General features: G+C 49.6%; 1 protein-coding gene across 2 annotated transcripts in view; it reads left to right on the top strand.

The window, feature by feature from the left end:
- Nucleotides 1–237: 237 nt before the first annotated feature.
- Nucleotides 238–17,386, top strand: part of Slit1 (slit homolog 1 (Drosophila)) — a 148,537-nt gene continuing 131,388 nt past the window's right edge. The window contains exon 1 of one of the 2 annotated variants that reach the window (XM_013017794.1): nucleotides 238–894. In XM_013017794.1, the coding sequence (XP_012873248.1) occupies nucleotides 299–894 (596 nt within the window). In that variant the 5' untranslated portion in view covers nucleotides 238–298. The remainder of the gene's footprint in view (nucleotides 895–17,386) is intronic. The other variant, XM_013017795.1, reaches the window with a different exon arrangement.

Genomic DNA, 17,386 nt, shown 5'->3' with positions numbered 1-17,386 from the left:
ACAAAAACACCTTCCTTCTTTGGACTATCTTGAACCCGTGTGTGTGTGTGTGTGTGTGTGTGTGTGTGTGTGTGTCAGAGAGAGAGTGTGAGTGTGTGGGTAACCCCCTCCCCTCCCCTACTCCCCCTCCCCCCCACCCCAATACCTCCGCAGCTCCTGCCCGCTGGCGGCGCCTGGAAGTTCCATCTTTGAAACTGTACGCGGTTCAGCAGCCGGGAGGAGGGGGCGGTGGTCGGGACTGGGGGGAGGGCGAGGCGGGGAGGAGTCTGGCCCTGGATGTGTGCTTTTTGCTTGCTGGATGACTGGCGGGTGGGAGCGATGGTGCGGGTGTGAGGGTGTGTGTGTGTGGTGTGTGTGTGCGCCCGCGTGTGCGTGCGCAAGCGGGGTGCGTGCGCGGGGCCTGCCCATTTTCCTCCTCGCAGCAGCAGTCAGTTGGGAGCTGGGAGGGAGAGAGAGGAAGAGGATCCGGAGAGGAGCGGGGAGAGGATCCGCGCGTTCCCTGTCCAGGGCGTCCTTCCTCCGTCCGCCCGCACCCGGGCGCGTGGCCGGGGCAGCCCGGTGCCTCCTAGCCCGCCGGGGCGAAGTGCTCCGCCCGAGGGCTGCGGCGCTGGGCGCGGGGACTGCACCTGGAAGCTTCCCCAGACGGGGATGGTCAGCAGCTGCCGCCGTCTGGCACGGGACCGGTGAGGGCACCATGGCGCTGATGCCCCGGTGGGGGACCTTGGCGGGGCTGATCCGGCCAGAGCTCTGGCTGCTGCTGCTGTGGGCAGTCGCGTGGCGCCTGGGTGCCACGGCGTGCCCCGCCCTCTGCACCTGCACCGGCACCACGGTGGACTGCCACGGCACCGGGCTGCAGGCCATCCCCAAGAACATCCCACGGAACACCGAGCGCCTGTGAGTATGAGTCCCCGTCCTCGGCTCGGGGAGCCCCCAGGTTGCCCTCCGACCGGCCATGCAACCGATGCAACCGAGGGCCAGGGTGGGAGCCAGATTGCTGGGGCCAATGGATCGGACAGAGCCAGTGGGGATCTTTCCCCAGCCTGAAGCCCAGAGCCAGGGTGCGCTCCGATTTCCCTTCTCCGGGATTCAAAGAGCTCCCTGCTGCGGGCTGTCAGCCCATCCTCACACCTGCACCCCAGGTCGGCACTGGCAGGCCCTTCCCACTGCACCAGCACTCTCCTCCAGGGCGCCCCAAAGCAAAGATGGGAGCCCCAAAGCAAAGCGTGGGGAGAGACGCTGCCCACACTGCCCGGCACCGTGTCTCCTCCTGGACACAGGGGGCTTGGGCTGTGTGCTCTGACTGGTTGTGTAGGTTTGGACCGACGGCTTGCTGCCTGGCCCTGGGCAGCATGGTGCCACGGAGTTGAAGTTTCTGTCCCCTTCATTTTTCTCCATTGTTTACCTTGAGGATTCTCACTATGCCAGGTGTCTGGTCGCCTCCTTCCCCGCCAGCCAGCCCCAATCCTGGCAGACAATGGGACCTGAATGAAGGCTTTGGGTTTGGGGGCTTGGAGCATATTAAATTCAGGACCCAGAGTGGGTGGGTGTGTCTTGGAGTAGGAGCCCCTTGAATAATAAGAGATTAGGAGCTTGGATAGAGGCACTAGGTTAAAGATGACAAGTCATAAAACATGTAAATTCTTTCCTCTGTCATTTCTCTTTTACTTGTAAATCTTCAGGAAACTGGATCCTTTCTAGACATGCTGAGCTTTGTTAGTGTGTGTGTGTGTGTTTAAAGATCTACATAATATAATATATTTTTTGCTAATTTGCAGACTGGGTGTCTGTGGGTTCCTAGCATCTCTGGGCACCTTAGTAGTGTGAGTTTGTGGAGGACCACATGTGTAGGCTGTGAGTGTAGGTTTTTGGTCACAGGTAGAACATTTGTACTGCTCACAGAGGTGAAGGCACCAGGAAATTTTTTTTTTTTTTGATCAGGACTTGAGCAGACTGGCAGCTCCTTTCAAACCCATGCTCTTGGAGGACTGCAGTGGCTCTCAGGAAAGGTTGATATATTTGGATAACTTTGGAGCACATTTTCATGGCTCTCATCTGGTCAAAAGCTGATATCTGACCCTGGGGAGAGCTGTTGCCTGGATCAAACTTTGTACCAAAGCCAACAATTAGTGAACACGCACTTTTGCCCCAGACTCTTCTTAGTTGGGGTGGAGACAGTCCCAAGTTAGAGAATTTGCAATCTGCATGCAATCTAGATGGTAAAAGATGTCGCTCTGTGTGTGTGTGTGTGTGTGTGTGTGTGTGTGTGTGTGTGTTTGTGTTGTGAGGCTGGTAAAGGATGATGAGGGAAGGTGGGAGACCAAACCCAGTGTTCTTGGCAGTCCATGTATTTCCTTGGGTAGACCTGGAGAAAAACTGAGCATCCAAGATCTGTTGAGAGGACCCTGAGGTTGCCGGGTCACCGCTAGGCTTGCTCCCTCTGGACCTACTCCCTGTTCCCTTTGCCTTGTCCACTGGGGCATTTCTCCTGCTGCTGTTACCCTGGCAGCAGCTTAGATGTGAGACACACGCGCCCCTCTCCTTTGCGCTGGGATATCTTGAATGTCCAAGTGTTCTCCATCCATGTTTTCTCATGACCTTGAGTGTTTAGGATATTTAGTCTGTTGTGACTTTTATAAATTCTTTAAGTCAGATAAGATAGAGATGAAGTAAAAATTCCTACTCTAGAGGAAGGAGTTGGGGTTGTGGGAGTGGCGACAGCACCTGGGTTGAAACTGCAGCTCTGTCAGTGATGAGCAGTATGACTTTGGGTCTTCTCTGAGCCTTAGGGTCTTCCCATTGGGAAAATGGGATCAGGGAGACTTTGTCTTTGGTTCTTGAGAAGGGAGGAGGTAATATGCAGAGAAGTACCTAATATGTCCTGGTACTTACCCGGTGAGAATATAGGTGATAAAAATAGGGAGGGCAGTCTTATTATTAGTATTTTGTGCTAGTACTAGGGTTTGAACTCAGGGCCTGGGTGTTCACTTTCCCTTAGCCTTTTTGTTCAAGCCTGGTGTTCTACCACTTGAGCCATAGCTTCACTTTCAGCTTTTCAGTGGTTAATTGGAGCTTAGAGTCTCTCACAGTTTCCTACCCAGGCTGGCTTTGAACCAAGATCCTTAGATCTTGGCCTCCTGAGTAGTTAGGATTATAGGTGTGAGCCTTAACTCTCATTTTTTTTTAAATTAAGAGAATGTTAGCAAAGCCAGGAAGTATCATGGGTGCTGAGGACCCAACAGGAAGAGAGCTTGTCCTTGCCTGCAAGGGTACATGGTCTGGAGAACTGGGCAGGGAACCTTTAACTAGAAGCTCTAAGGAGAGGAGCAGCCAGCAATGTGATGGAGCTGTGAGAACATTGGGACAATAAACCTTTTTCTAGGGTGAATTGCTTCTCAGAGGATGGGATGCTTGATCAGGGGTGAGAGATTTTCTGTTTTTATTTTCCTAAGTAGAGAGAGCAGGCAACACATATAATAACAGCATGATATCTGGTACGATGGTGCATGTCTGTACCCTCAGCAGTTTAGGATGCGGAGGCAGGAGGATCAGAAATTCAAGGGTAGCCTGAGGAAAAGTAGTGGCAAGACCATGTCTCAGAAATGAAAACAAAAAGAGAGAAAAGATCCAGTAGTAGAGTGCTTGTCTAGTATCTACGAGGTCTGGGGTTCACTCCCCAGCGTCACAAGAGAGAGAGAGAGAGAGAGAGAGAGAGAGAGAGAGAGAGAGAGAGAAACAGCATGAACAAAGCCTGCAGCTGTGAGCAGGCTTGGCCTGATGGGCAAATGGACCAGCTTGTCCCTGGGGTTGAATCATGTGATGTCCATTGGATGTGAGAGGATGGGGCTAGAAAGTGGTCAGGAAGGGCCCAGAGGCCTTTTCTCTCTCTGGACTTCTCTGTTGGGGACTTCTGGGGTGGGAACCCAGGGTGCATTATCCTGGAGGAGCTTCACTGTGTACACAGCTTCTGGGGCTGGGACTCGGTGTGGAAGGCAGAGGAAGCCTGTTTACCAGGCAGGTCTCGGAAGAGCCATTGGAGGAGGAAGAGAATGTCCTGAAAGAGGCTTTGGTGAGCACCCAGGCAGACTCAAAATAACTGGCAAATGCTCTCTCTCATCAATACGGGTGTCAGGCAGTTCTGGAGCCTGGTCAGCATCTTCCTCAGAGGCTGTGAAATGTTCAAACACTGCAGCTGTGCATTTGCTTTTTGTCCTGTGGGCAGCTTCTGCAGCAGCCTCACAACTTTATGACCATATATTCCATACCTCCTGGTCCAGCTCTATCCCCTCAAGTGGGATGAAATTGTCATTGGCTTGCTGCAGTGACTTCTGGGAAGAGATTGTCTAGGGCCCAGAGCAGCTGAGGAAATCAGTTCAGCCAGAAGGGCCTCAGGGCTGGGGGGCCCCTGGTGGAGAAGGGATGCTAAATAATTTACTGTAATGGAACAATTAAAATGTGGGAGGTGCTGGAGGAGGCCTGGGAAGTAGAAGTATCATCTCTTTGTAGGGAATCAGCCTCCGAGGGACCTAGTCATGGCCACTATAAACTTTTTTTCTTTCATTGGAAAACCCTGACTTTCAGTTTGATTTCTCCCTCACCCCCGATTAAAAAAACCCTTTTGGCAGGGGCAATGGTGGCTCATGTCTGGAATCTAGCTACTCAGGAGGCTGAGATATGAGGATTGCTGTTTGAAGCTAGCCTGGGCAGAAGCATCTAAGAGACTCTTACCTTCATTTATCCTGTAAAAACTGAAAAGCAGAAGAGTGGCTCAAATGGTAGAGTGCCAGCTGAGCCAGGGCCTGAGGCCCATACTTCATGCTGTAGTGCCAGTACAAAAAAACCCCACATAAATCCTTTAGGACTATAGTGAGTATGTGCTCTTGTTCCCAGCGTGCTTGTATTTGAGGTTTAGCATGTGTGCAGAGGGTCCTGTCGTAGGCCATCTAAGCAAAGTGGGATAGTTAGGCCTGCTGGCTTCCATTTGCTCCCTGGCCCAGAACGTTGTCAGGTCTGGGGTCTTGCTCTCATACTATCTTCTTTATGTCCCTTTGCCTCATTTGCAACTTGTCCATCCTTCCCTGTGCAAGCTACAGAGGCCTAGGAGGCCCATGGCTCCTCTGGGAAGAGACCCCCTGAGACTGGGAGTCCCCAAAGGAGATTGCCCAGGGCATCCTAGGACTGATGGTCTGGAGAACTTGCTTGGAATTCCAAATAATGACTGGATAGTGGTTGTGGTGATGGAGGTCAGGGGCCAGCGAAGCCAAATCCGTCACTAAGGCCTGGCTGGCCTGGGCTATCTGGGCAGAGATGGCAGAAGCCTGCCTCCTAGCAGCTGGGAAGCTCCCGCTCGCATAGGGCATTGGGGTGGCAGCAGTGTGCTAGGCTTATTGCTGGACACTGGGCTGTCCCTCTACCTGCTCTGAGGCACCATTTCCTCAGATGTAGAAGGGGACAAAAACAAGGGCATGGCACATTGAGGGGCAGATGCCATGTGTAGCATGTGGCTGGTGGTCTACCTGCCATTGGCTTCTGGAAATCATATCTTTTATGTAATAAAACAGTGACTCACTTGTGCTTGTGAAAATGCCTTGTGATTCAATCACTGGGTGCTAATATTGTCATTTGTGAAGCCCAAACTAAAGGCTGGAGGGTTTGGGTGGGGCAGAAGGGAGCTCCAGAGGTATGGGTTTGAGTGTTGGACAGGTTGCTCTGCTGGATTGTCCTCTCTGAGTGTGTGGTCAATGCCTGGGGACCCCTCTCCCCACTATACAATTTGGAGACCGTGGCAGAGCTGTGCAGCACACCTCCTGTGATGGGCTGGAGTGCATGGCATGGAGGGGTCAGGGGTGGACCTGCTGCTCTGCAGGGTGGGAGAGAGCCACCGGCTTTCATTCATTCATTCATTCATTCAACAAATAGCTGCTGTCTATTGAAATCTGTGTTGGGCTGAGCAGAAAAAATTGGCCTCTCCCTGCCTCCCCCTTCCCCCCAAGTTTCGGTCCAGTAGGGGAAAGAGAGATAAACGACACAATAAGAGAATAAACACATAATTGCAAACTGGGATAAGTGCTTAGGAGGAAAGTACTTCCCAGAACCCCCATTTTCCTGCCTATAAAGTGGGGGTGGTGATAGGGCTTGCTTCAAAGGGCGGGTCTGAGGACTAAGTGTGTGCTGGGGCCTGGCAGAGAGACAGCCAGTGCCCAATAAATGGTGCTATTATCGTTGTTGTTAAGAGATGGCCTGGTGGGAACTTGAGACACGGTGCCGGATCCAGGCTTGGCCCTCCTCTTCCCTCACCAGGCAGCTGCTGGGAGCCCCCAAACACACGGCACCGGCTCCCCTTCCCTGGGTCCGGAGCAGGCTGTCGGTGGCCCAGGCCGCCTGAGGCTGCCAGCAGGGGCGGCCATGCGCTTTGGGGCCTGGCGAGGGCGCGCAGCGAGGCCGGGCTCCTGCACGATTGGGAGCAGACTGGCGGACGGGCGGGCGGGCGTTTGGCCGAGTTGCCGCCTCCAGTGCTGTGCCGGCATTAGCAGCTCAGCAGGGCTCTTGCTTAATGGGATTTTCTTCCCAAATGCTGTAATTATCGCCATACAAATACTTATTACCCAGAGCAGATGACGGCCAGCTTTGGGCAGTAGCCAGGGAGCGGGGCTGTGCTCAGGGGGGTGGAGAATTGGCTCCTGTTTTTGAAGGCGCTTACGACCCCCTCCTCTTCTTTCTGGAACCCGGCCTGTGGCAGACAAACAGCTGTTGGGCACCTGCCGTGGAGTGCCCAGCATAGAGAGAGGTCGGTGTGGATCAGCTGCTCTGGGAGCTTGCAGCCGGGTAGGGGAGAAAGCACAAGCATGGAGGCCAGGTGCTAGTGGCTCACCCAGGCCTGTAATCCTAGCTACTCAGAAGGCTGAGATGTGAGGATTGTGGTTTGAAGCCAGACCAGACAGGAAAGTCTGTGAGACTCTAATCTCCAATTAACCATCAAAAAGTCAGAAGTGGAGCTCAAGTGGTAGCGTGCCAACCTTGAGTAAAAAAGCTATGGGACAGCACCCAGGCTCAGTTCTAGCCCTAATACTGGCACCAAAAACAAAAACAACAAAAGGCTATAAAACCAGACAATTTAACATTACGATGGCATGGTTATTTACTCAATAGTTCACATTCAGATTTCAGTTGTCCCAGCAATGTGTTCCAGGCCAGAATCCTTCCTAGGATCACAGATAGAATTTTAGAGGTCATGGTTTTACTCTTTTTTTTTTTTCTGCCTTTGCCTCTCTTGACCTTGACCTTATTGCAAGCAAGGTTTGTGTAGACTTCAATTTGGCTTCACCTGGTCTTTGCTCATAGCTGCCTACTAGTTACATGATTTTACCAGGAATGCTGAATAATGTCAGTTTGTACTGATATTGGAGATGTCTGTCAGGTTTCTTTCTCTTTTTTTAAAAAAATATTTTATTATTATTATTATTTTTTTTTTTGCTGGTCCTGGGACTTGAACTCAGGGTGTGGGCACTGTTCCTGAGCCTCTTTGTGCTCAAGGCTAGTGCTGTACTACTTGAGCCACAGTGCCACTTCCGGCTTTTTTTGAGTAGTTTATTGGAAATAAGAGTCTCATGGACTTTTCTGCTCCAGCTGGCTTCAAACTACAATCCTCATATCTCAGTCTTCTGAGTAGCTAGGATTATAGGCATGAACCATCTGTGCCCACTTGCCAGGTTTCTTTGTATCTATAGGGAGTAGTTGTTCTCCCTTACCTTCTTAGCAAGTACTTTCGGATGATGTTTTGAGGCCATATATATACCCTGGCCCTCATCAAACTTTTAGCCACCATTTTTATAACCATTGGTAATTTCCTAACCTTATCAGTTCTATTAGTTAGCATTTTACTGTTAGCATTTTTCTCTTCTTTCCCATCTATTTATTCATAACAGTGTGGACTTGGAAATTATTATTAGATACATGGGTTCTAATTTATTATTATTATTATTAATTTTGTGTTGGTCTTGGGGCTTGAACTCAGAACCTGGGCACTGTCTCTGAGCTTTTTTGATCCAAGGTAGCACTCTATCACTTGAACCACAACTCCACTTCCCCTTTTTTTTTATTGTCAGTTGTAGGCTTGAACTCAGGGCCTAGGCTCTATCCCTGAGTTTTTTCTCTCAAGGCTAGTGCTCTACTACTTTGAGCCACAGCTCCACTTCTGGTTTTCTAGTGGTTAATTGGAGATAAGAGTCTTACAGAGTTTCTTGTCCAGGCTGGCTTTGAACCATTATCCTCAGATCTCAGCTTTCTGAGTAGCTAGGATTATAGGTATGAGCCACCAGCACCCAGATGATCCTGTTCTTTTGACAAGACTCTTTAAACACCTGTCCCAGAGGTTTGAGCAGAGAGTAATGAATGCAACTAGTGTTTTAGGAGGTCCTGTTGCCTGACTTTGGTGTGAAGAATAAAGATGGTAGTTTGGGCATTGAGCTTGTGACTATGGCTTCTGACTTTTCTGTGACAGAGGTATTACTGTCATTGATATATGTGTGTGTGTGTGTGTGTGTGTGTGTGTGTGTATGGAGAGAGAGAGAGAGAGAGAGATTTCGTGTGTGTGTGTGTGCTGGTTCTAGGACTTGAAGTCAGACCTAGGTGCTTTTTCAATCAAGTCTGGCAGTTCTACCACTTGAGCTACAGCTCTACTTCTGTCTTTCTCGTGTTTAATTGGAGATAAGAGGTTTTTTTTTTGGGTCCGGTCATGGGGCCTGAACTCTGGGCCTGGGCGCTGTCCCTCAGCTCTTCAGCTCAAGGCTAGCACTCTACCACTTGAGCCACAGCACCACTTCCAGCTTTTTTCTTTTTGCTTATGTGGTGCTGAGGAATCGAACCCAGGACCTTGAGCATGCAAGGCAAGCACTCTACCACTGAGCCACCTTCCCAGCCCGGAGATAAGAGTCTTATGCACTCTCCTACCTGGGCTGGCTTCAAACTGTGATCCTCAGATTGCAGCTTTCTGAATAACTTGGATTTATAGGCACGAGTCATTGGTGGCCAGCTCATTGCTGTATTTTTTTTTTTTTTTTGTCAGTTGTGGGGCTTGAACTCTGGGCCTGGGCACTGTCCCTCAGCTCTTCAGCTCAAGGGGAATACTTTACCACTTGAGTCACAGTGCTACTTCAGGCTTTCTGGTGGTTAATTGGAGATAAGAGTCTCACTGACTTTCCTGCTCAGGCTGGCTTTGAACTGCAATCCTCAGATCTCAGCCTCCTGAATAGCTAGGATTACATGTGTGAACCATTGGCACCCAGCCTGTATTTTTGTTGTTGTTGTTGGTCATAGGGCCTGAACTCTGGGCCTGGCACTGTCCCTCAGCTCTTCAGCTCGAGGCTAGCGCTGTACCACTTGAGCCACCACTTCCAGCTTATTCTGCTTATGTGGTGCTGAGGAATCGAACCCAGGGCCTCATGCTTGTGAGCCACTGAGCCACCTTACCAGTCTGTGTATTTTTTTTAAAGATACTTTTACTTCAAAATATTAGACATATAGGATTGTTACATAACTCATCCATAGAATTCCTACATACACAGTGACCAGCTTTTCTCAGCATTAACATAGTTTATATCCACAGTCCATAAACAGAACTAAGAACCTAATTAGCATGGCTGTAATACAATTAAATGAGCAAAATTTCTCCACAAACATCCCTTTTCTGTCTCAGTATCTAATCCAGGCTTCCATAATGCATTTAGTCATTGTCTCTCTTTAACCTCCTTCAATCTGTGACAGGTCCTTAGTCTGTCTTAGCTTTTCTTTGACTCTTTTGCAAGGTCATAGGCCAGTTGTCTTGTGGGATACTCTTTGCCTAGGTCGTCTGGTGTTTTCCACTGGTCTGTTGAGCCTGTGCATAGTTGATAGGAGTGTCACAGAGCTGGTATGTGCTCACACTTCCTGACATTGCTGTCTGTTGTGTTGCTAGTGATGCTAACCCTTACCTCCTGGCTAAGCTGGTGTCTGCAAGGTTTCTCTGTCATAAAGCTCCTTTCTTTCCTTTTGCTAATAATAAATACCTGGCCACAGGAGGAGATACTTGAGATTGTGATTTCCTGTTTGCTCCTAAATTTACCTACTAATTTTAACATCTATTAATGAATCTTGCCTTCAATAATTATCTAGTTGTGATTTTCTATTTCCTTCATTCATTCTATATTAATTGCAATTCTTCTATAAACAAGAGAAAATATTATTTAAAAATTATTATTATTATTATTTTAGATAGGATCTCATGGCCCACTGACTCATGCCTGTAATCCTACCTACTCAGGAGGCTGAGTTCTGAGGATCATGGTTTGAAGCTAAACCAGCAAGAAAGTATGTGAGGTTCTTATATCCAAAAACTAAGGAGTAGTTCATGTGGTAGAGTGTCAGCCTTGAATGAAAAAACTAAGGGACAGTGCATTGGCCTTGAGTTTGAGTCCCAGGACTGGTACTCATGCACATGTGCATGTGTACACACACAAACACACACACACACACACACACACACACACACACACAAATAGGATCTCACTGTGTAGCCCCCAGCTGGCCTCAAACTTGTGATCCTGCAACCTGTCTTCCAAGTGTTGGGATTACAAGTGTGAACCACCATGCCTGGCTATATCTCATTTAAAAAGGGTAGTTTGTCTGATGAAGACTTAGATTTTTATATTCTTCTGACAGGGATTGTGTCTTATTCATCTTTGTATGCCCATTGCTTGACATACATTGTTGGTGCTCAAACAATGTGGGTTCGGTGGGTGGTTCTTCCTCCTCCTCCTCCTCCTTCTCCTCTTCCTCCTCCTCCTCTTCTTCCTCCTCCTCCTCCTCTTTAACTTTTACCTTTGGTGAGACATTTCATGGGTTCCAATCTTTACTTTAGGAAATGTGGTCACTGTAGTAGGTCCCTGGAATATGTATACCCATTTATTACCTGGTAAAGGGGACTTTGCAGATGAGGTCAGCATACTGTGAGAAAGAGGCCACTAGCCAAGGGATGTAGCTGAGATGGGCAAGGAACGGGATTATCTTCTAGAGCAGCCGGAGGGAATGCAGCTTTGATTGGAACCCAGTGAGACTGTCAGGTCTCATTCAGTTTGCGTTGTTTTTTAGCCACAGAGTGTGTAGTAATTAGCGCAGCAGTAGGAACTCACCACAGTCAGCTTGGGGCCATGTGCAGAGGGTGGGTGGGATCCACATGGGGCCCTGAGGTTCAGGCCTGGAGCTGAGCTCTGCATGAAATGCAGACCTGCACCCCTCCTCCAGATCTTCACCAGACATACTTTCTGGTGGTTCAGTTTCAGGGGTGCTAAGATTGTGATCCGGCAACTTGCTTGGTACTTTGGGGGCTTGGGACTTCCTGGGGAAAACAATGTATCTTTTGAGGACTGTTTTAGCTTTGGCTGGTGGCAGGGAGGGCAGGGCAGGTGTGGGGGAGCTGCTGTGCAGGGATGCGCAGGCTAGGAAGACAAATAAGGCGTTTAGTTAAGCCCAGGAGGAGCGTGAGCAGTGGGAGGCAGCAGTGGGGGCGGCAGTCTGTCTGAGGATGAGGTCCAAGGCAAGCTGCTGGAACAGGAGATGGGGTCACTGCAAAGCTGGGACGCACAGTTTCCTGGGAGAAGTGGAGAGCAGAGCAGATGGTTGGGAGTGAGTAGGTGGTGGGAGTTTACAGAGAGGACAGGCATGGAGGGGCTCAGGAGAGCAGCTTGGAGAGAGTTGCTTGCAGAAAGGGAGGGGTGGGTGGGTAGGCAGGAGTCAATAGAGGGGCTGGGGATGACTGAGGGAGGGAGGAAGCCATGCCACTGAGGTATGGAAGAGAGAGAGGTCTGGTGATGGGTCAGAGAAGGAAGGAGGCAGAGAGAGGTCAGAGGCATTTTGGTGATGTCTATAGTCACCATTTGAGCCCCTTTCTCATGGCAGGTACAGATCACGATGCTTTATTGGAGCCCCTCTCTAACTCTACCCATCTGGGAGGAAGGGGTTCCTTAGCCTTGCTTTGTGGATGAGGAGAAGGATAAGAGGGGTGGTGGATCATCTGCCTATAGGCAAACAGCTGGCTGCTAAATGGTTAGCTCACTCTGGGAGTCCTGAGGCTCTGTGATGTGTTTGTGTTTAGTTGTTAAATTTCACTGCTACTCTTTACATCTTAATGAGGCCTGGCTTCTTTCACTCATTCAGCATGTACAAAACACCTGCCAGTGCTTGGCATTGCGAGGGAAAGGCAAACAGCAACTGATTCCTGCCTGTACATGTTGGGGGGAGGGCTTGAGCTGCAAGCTGGCCCTGGGAGGGGGTGTCTGATCTGCAGGTGGAGGAGGGTGGTAAACAGAGTTGGGGGGGATGTAGGCAGATGGGGGCTGTAGGTGGAGTTCATCTCCAAGAAGTCAGCAGGCAGGAGGCCTTGAAGAGGTCTGGGATGGGCAGTGAGTGTGGACTGGCCAGCTGACAATGGATGTGGAGGCCTGGTGGCTGTCGGTGGGGCCCTGACCACAGGGTGTTGGTATGGGGATGGAACCTAGGTCAGGGAATGGTGTGGTAAGAGCAGGTATGGGCTCAGTAGTAAAGGGACTGGGGGGATTGTGGTCCTGAGAACAGGAAGTACTGTAGAGTTGAGCTGTGCACTGGTTACTTCACATCTACTAGGATGGCTACTGTCAAAAAAGAAATACAAGCTGGGCACTGATGGCTCACACCTGTCATCCTCGCTACTCAGGAAGCTGAGATATGAGGATTATGGTTAAATGCCTGCCAAGGCAGGAAAGTCCATGAAACTCTTATCTCCAATTAACCATAAAAAAACCAGGAAGTGGCGCTGTGGCTCAAAGTGGTAGAGCTCTAACCTTGAGCCAAAGAGCTCAGGGACAGTGCTCAAGCCCTGAGTTCAAGCCCCATGACCGAAAAAGAAAAACCAAAAGAAATGATTAAGATGGTAAATTTTCCTATGTGTATTTTACCAACAGTAAAAATAATAAATGAGTAAATAAACAGAGGTGGGCCCTAGAGTCAGGCATGCCGGGGCTTCCGTCCTTCTTTCCTCCATCTGTCTGCTAACTGGTGACCTTAAACTTGAATCCTTCATCACCTAGTTTGCTCTTCTACAAATCAAGACTGGTAATAAACCTTGCTTGGGGCTCGGTACTGATAGGAAGTTTGAATGAGTTGGCTTGGTTAGCACAGTTCGTGTAACTACTACTGTTGCTCCAGCTGAGGCAGTGAGGCAGGTTCCCAGGAACCCTGGGGCTCAAGGACAGAGGAGGACTGGCAGTAAATCTTCCCTGGGACTCCCCCCCTGCTCACTGCTCCTTCATAGGGTTTCTCCACCCCATCACAGAGTGGGCAGTGTGTATGTGTCCCAGACTAGGGGTTGGTGTCAGGTTGTGGACTCCCTGGGACTGAAGGGCTACAGTGCTGGGAGAAGGAGTCACTGGTCTGGGCTTGTGGACTAAGGGGAAGGCTCAGCCTGCTGGTGAGTGGTGTGTGCCTGGCCTTGGCCTGGGCAAGATGAATCCATTGGTCTATGTTTAGTGAACACCTATTATGTGCCAGAGACTCATACAGGTGCTGGGGAACTGCACTGAGCAGTCCTCAGCTCCTAAAGCCAGCCAGGAACACTGGCCTTTGATGGAGGACCTGGTGTTGGGCTATCTTAGCTCAATAGAGCACCAGTGGCAGCCCTTAAGGTATCCCAGTTGTGTTGATGGGCAGATGGAGAGGGGAGGACTGCTCTCGCGGCTTTGGGCTGAGATGAAGGGATGTTGGAATCTGCCTAGTGTTCTCTCTGAAATGAGGGTGAGTCAGTCTTTTACCCCAGGGCCAAAGTAGCCTGGCTGGAGCCCTCTACTCTTTCAGAGCTGTGCCTGTCCTTTCGTGGGACGATCTGTGGCTCACTGCCCTGCTGGGCTCAGGTCTGCTGGACTTCTGAGTCCTCATACCTGGCCACATTCTACCACTATACCCAGAGCCCCTCTGTGACTGCCTCCTCCTCCACCAATCCTCAATTCACAGAATCTCCGTGCTGTGCCTCTCTGCACCCTCAGGACCTGCTGCTTCAGCTCTTCTTTTTTTTTTTTTTTGGGTCCGGTTGTGGGGCCTGAACTCTGGGCCTGGGCGCTGGCCCTCAGCTCTTCAAGGCTAGCTCTCTACCACTTGAGCCACAGCGCCACTTCCGGCTTTTTACTTATGTGGTGCTGAGGAATCGAACCCAGGGCCTCGAGCATGCAAGGCAAGTGCTCTACCACTGAGCCACCTTCCCAGCCCTGCTTCAGCTCTTCTTGAGGGAAGCCTCCTTGCTCCCCTCACCAGCCACTACCCAGACACCTTTCATTGTCACAGAGCATTTTACAGATGAGAAAGTCACAGGAAGGATGAAGTATAACTTGACCTATTTTTCTGAGGCTATCACACAATACCAGAGACTGGGTAAGTTATAAAGAAAAGCGATTTATTTTGGCTCATGATTCTGGACCAAGGTAGAAGGGCCACAGATTGGTGATGGCTTTCTTGTTGGAAGAGTCTCAAGGTGGCACAGGACATCGTGCAGCAATAGACCTGCCAAACAGACTTTTATAATAGACTCGCTCTTGGGATAACCTATTAATTGTATGGTGGATTAATCCATTTTTGAGGGTAGAGTCCTAATCACCTTGTTAAAGTCCCACCTGGACCCACCTTTGACAATCTCACAAGGGGGATTAAATTTCAATGTGAGTTTGGAGGGGACAAACCACAATTAGAGTGCAGGGAAGCGTTTTCCCAAGTTCACAGAAAGCATAGGGTGGAGCTGGGCTCAAAGCCAGGCCTGGGATACAAAGGCCTGAGCTATCTGGCTGAAACACAGAACAACCCAGATGGGCTTCCCCAAGCTGCTGCTCATCTGAGAGCCTCAGTTTCCTCATGTGTAAGGTGATGACAGTGACAAGATGTGCTGTGGGAATCACAGGACCTGAGGAGGCTGAGCAGGGAAGGCAGCCTCTGCCCTGGAAGGCCTGTGCCCCTCCTCCCCGCTGCCTGCTCCTCCTGAGCCACAGTACTGAGGACAGCCACCCTTCCTTCATCCTGCTCTCCTCTTGCAGGCCAGCATGGGCTCTAAGGGTGCTATTCTCTTGCCCACATTGGGATCACCTGGATGCACAGAAGGAATGGATGAGAGGAGGTGATGGGTAGGGGGGCAGTATCTTCTGTGGAGTGGGCTTTCAGGAAGTGATGTCCATCTAGGAAGAACATTTATTACTTCAAGTGTGTGTGTGTGTGTGTGTGTGTGTGTGTGTGTGTGTGTGTGTTGGTATTGGTGCTTGAACTCAGGGCCTGAGTGCTGTCCTTTAACTTTTGTGCTCAAGGCTGGCACTCTGCCACTTGAACCAGATCTCTACTTCTGGATTTTGCTGGTTAGTTGCAGATAAGAGTCTCATAGACTTTTGGGCCGGCTTTGAACCATGGTTCTCAGATTTCAGCCTCTTGAATAGTTGTATGAGCTGTCAATGTCCAGTGTGTTAGTTTTTGTTTTTGTTTTTCTAAGTAGTGGGGATGGAGAAACAAGAAAACCCTACTCAATCCAGTGCTACTTGGAATATGTCAATTCAGTGCAAATCCATTCTGCATCTGGGAACTCCTTATTGGAGCATGTGCTGTGTGAGGTTTTGTGGAGACAGACTGAAAAAGTCAGCCTGGCCTATGTCCTCAAGGAACTTCTAGTATAGAGTCCAGAACTCCAGCAAGTCCCTACAACGTTGTCTCTGGTTTGTGCTACCAAACAGAGAGTAGGTTCTCTGCAGGCCTGCTACAGGAAGGTTTAGATTGGAGGGGAAGATGGAGGGAGTTAGACCAAGGGAAAGGCAGTGAATTCCAGGCAGAGGCTGTCAAGTTCAACCACCCTGCCACAGGGTAGAGTCAGGAAGGGGAAGGGCGCAATGCAAAGGGCAGGCCATGGGGAGCTTGTAGTGTTGATTCCAAGAGCAATGAAGATTATTGAGGGCTTTGTGTGGGAGGACCTGACTAGATCTGCCACTTCCAAAGGCTACTCTGACTGTGGCTTAGGGAACAGATTGGAGGGGGGGGCCAGGGTGAAGGTGAGGAGTCCATTGCAGCTCTGCAGGACTGCTGGCTCAAGAGGGAAGGAGTGGGGTGGGTGTTGGTGGGCAGCAGAAAGGGGACATGGGTCTTCCTGCAAGCAGAGGTGCTGGGTTACTTGAGACTCAGGACTGTAGTCTGAGCATTGGCTGGGAATCAGGGAGAGGTCTTGGAACCTGAAATACCCAAATAAAGAAACACATAGCCCCAGGAGAACAAATGGTGTGTGCTGTGGAGGTGGGCCATACCTACATCTCTTCATCCCCCTCCACAAAGCTTTGCAAAAGGCTCTGGCAAGTCTTTAGTAGATACCTGTTGAATATTATTTCCACTGTATCAAAATTGTACCCCAAAAAGATAGACTTGCCAGAACATCTCCCAGAATGTTGTTAGGGATTATTTTAGTGATGAGGTTATGTGGGACGTTCATTTTTCTTCACTTTTCAGAAAAATGGAAAAAAAATCAAGAATGCATAGGTTATATTTTGTTATCAGTAATGGGTCTAGAGCTCAGGGCCTCGTGCTTTCTCATGCTTTTGTTTAGCCTTTTTACTCAAGGCTGGCACTCCACCACTTGAGTCATACCTCCACTTCTGGCTTTTTGATAGTTAATTGAAGATAAGAGTTTCATGGAGGGATGGGAAGGTGGCTTAGTGGTAGATTGCTTGCCTTGTGTGCATGAGACCCTGGGTTCAATTCCTCAGTACCACATAAGCAGAAACAGCCAGACGTGGTGCTGTGGCTCAAGTGGTATAGTGCTATCCCTGAGCTGAAGAGCTGAGGGACAGTGCTCAGGCCCAGAGTTCAGGCCCCATGACTGACCAAAAAAAAAAAAAAAAGAGAGAGAGAGAGAGAAAAGAAAAGGCTTTCATGGATTTGTCTGCTGGTCTAGCTTCAAACCTTAATCCTCAGAACTCAGCTTCCTGAACAGCTAGGATTATAGCTGTGATCCATTGGCATCAGGCTCTCACTTAAAAAAGACAATTAACTTGAATATATTGGGTTATAAAAAATATAGGTGACTTTAAACACTTATAAAGCAGAAAAGTAATGGTTGAAGACATGGTTGAAATAGTACAGGGCTTTGCCTAACAAGCCTTTATTTAAACTTCAATACTACCAACTCCCCCTTCCCACCAAAAAAACCCCCCAAAACCAAAACCCAACAACATTTAACTCATTTAGCTCTCACCGCTCACCATGTACCAGTTACTGCCATTACTCTGTGGCCTGCAGCTCTCAGCTTGTCCTGTACACATATCTGAAAAGTGATTGCATGTGTGTGTGTGTGTGTGTGTGTGTGTGTGTGTGT

This window comes from Dipodomys ordii, unplaced genomic scaffold (genome assembly GCF_000151885.1).
Source record: "Dipodomys ordii isolate 6190 unplaced genomic scaffold, Dord_2.0 Scaffold36, whole genome shotgun sequence".
In the NCBI taxonomy this organism is placed as follows: domain Eukaryota; kingdom Metazoa; phylum Chordata; class Mammalia; order Rodentia; family Heteromyidae; genus Dipodomys; species Dipodomys ordii.
This window is presented reverse-complemented; position numbering and strand designations above follow the sequence as displayed.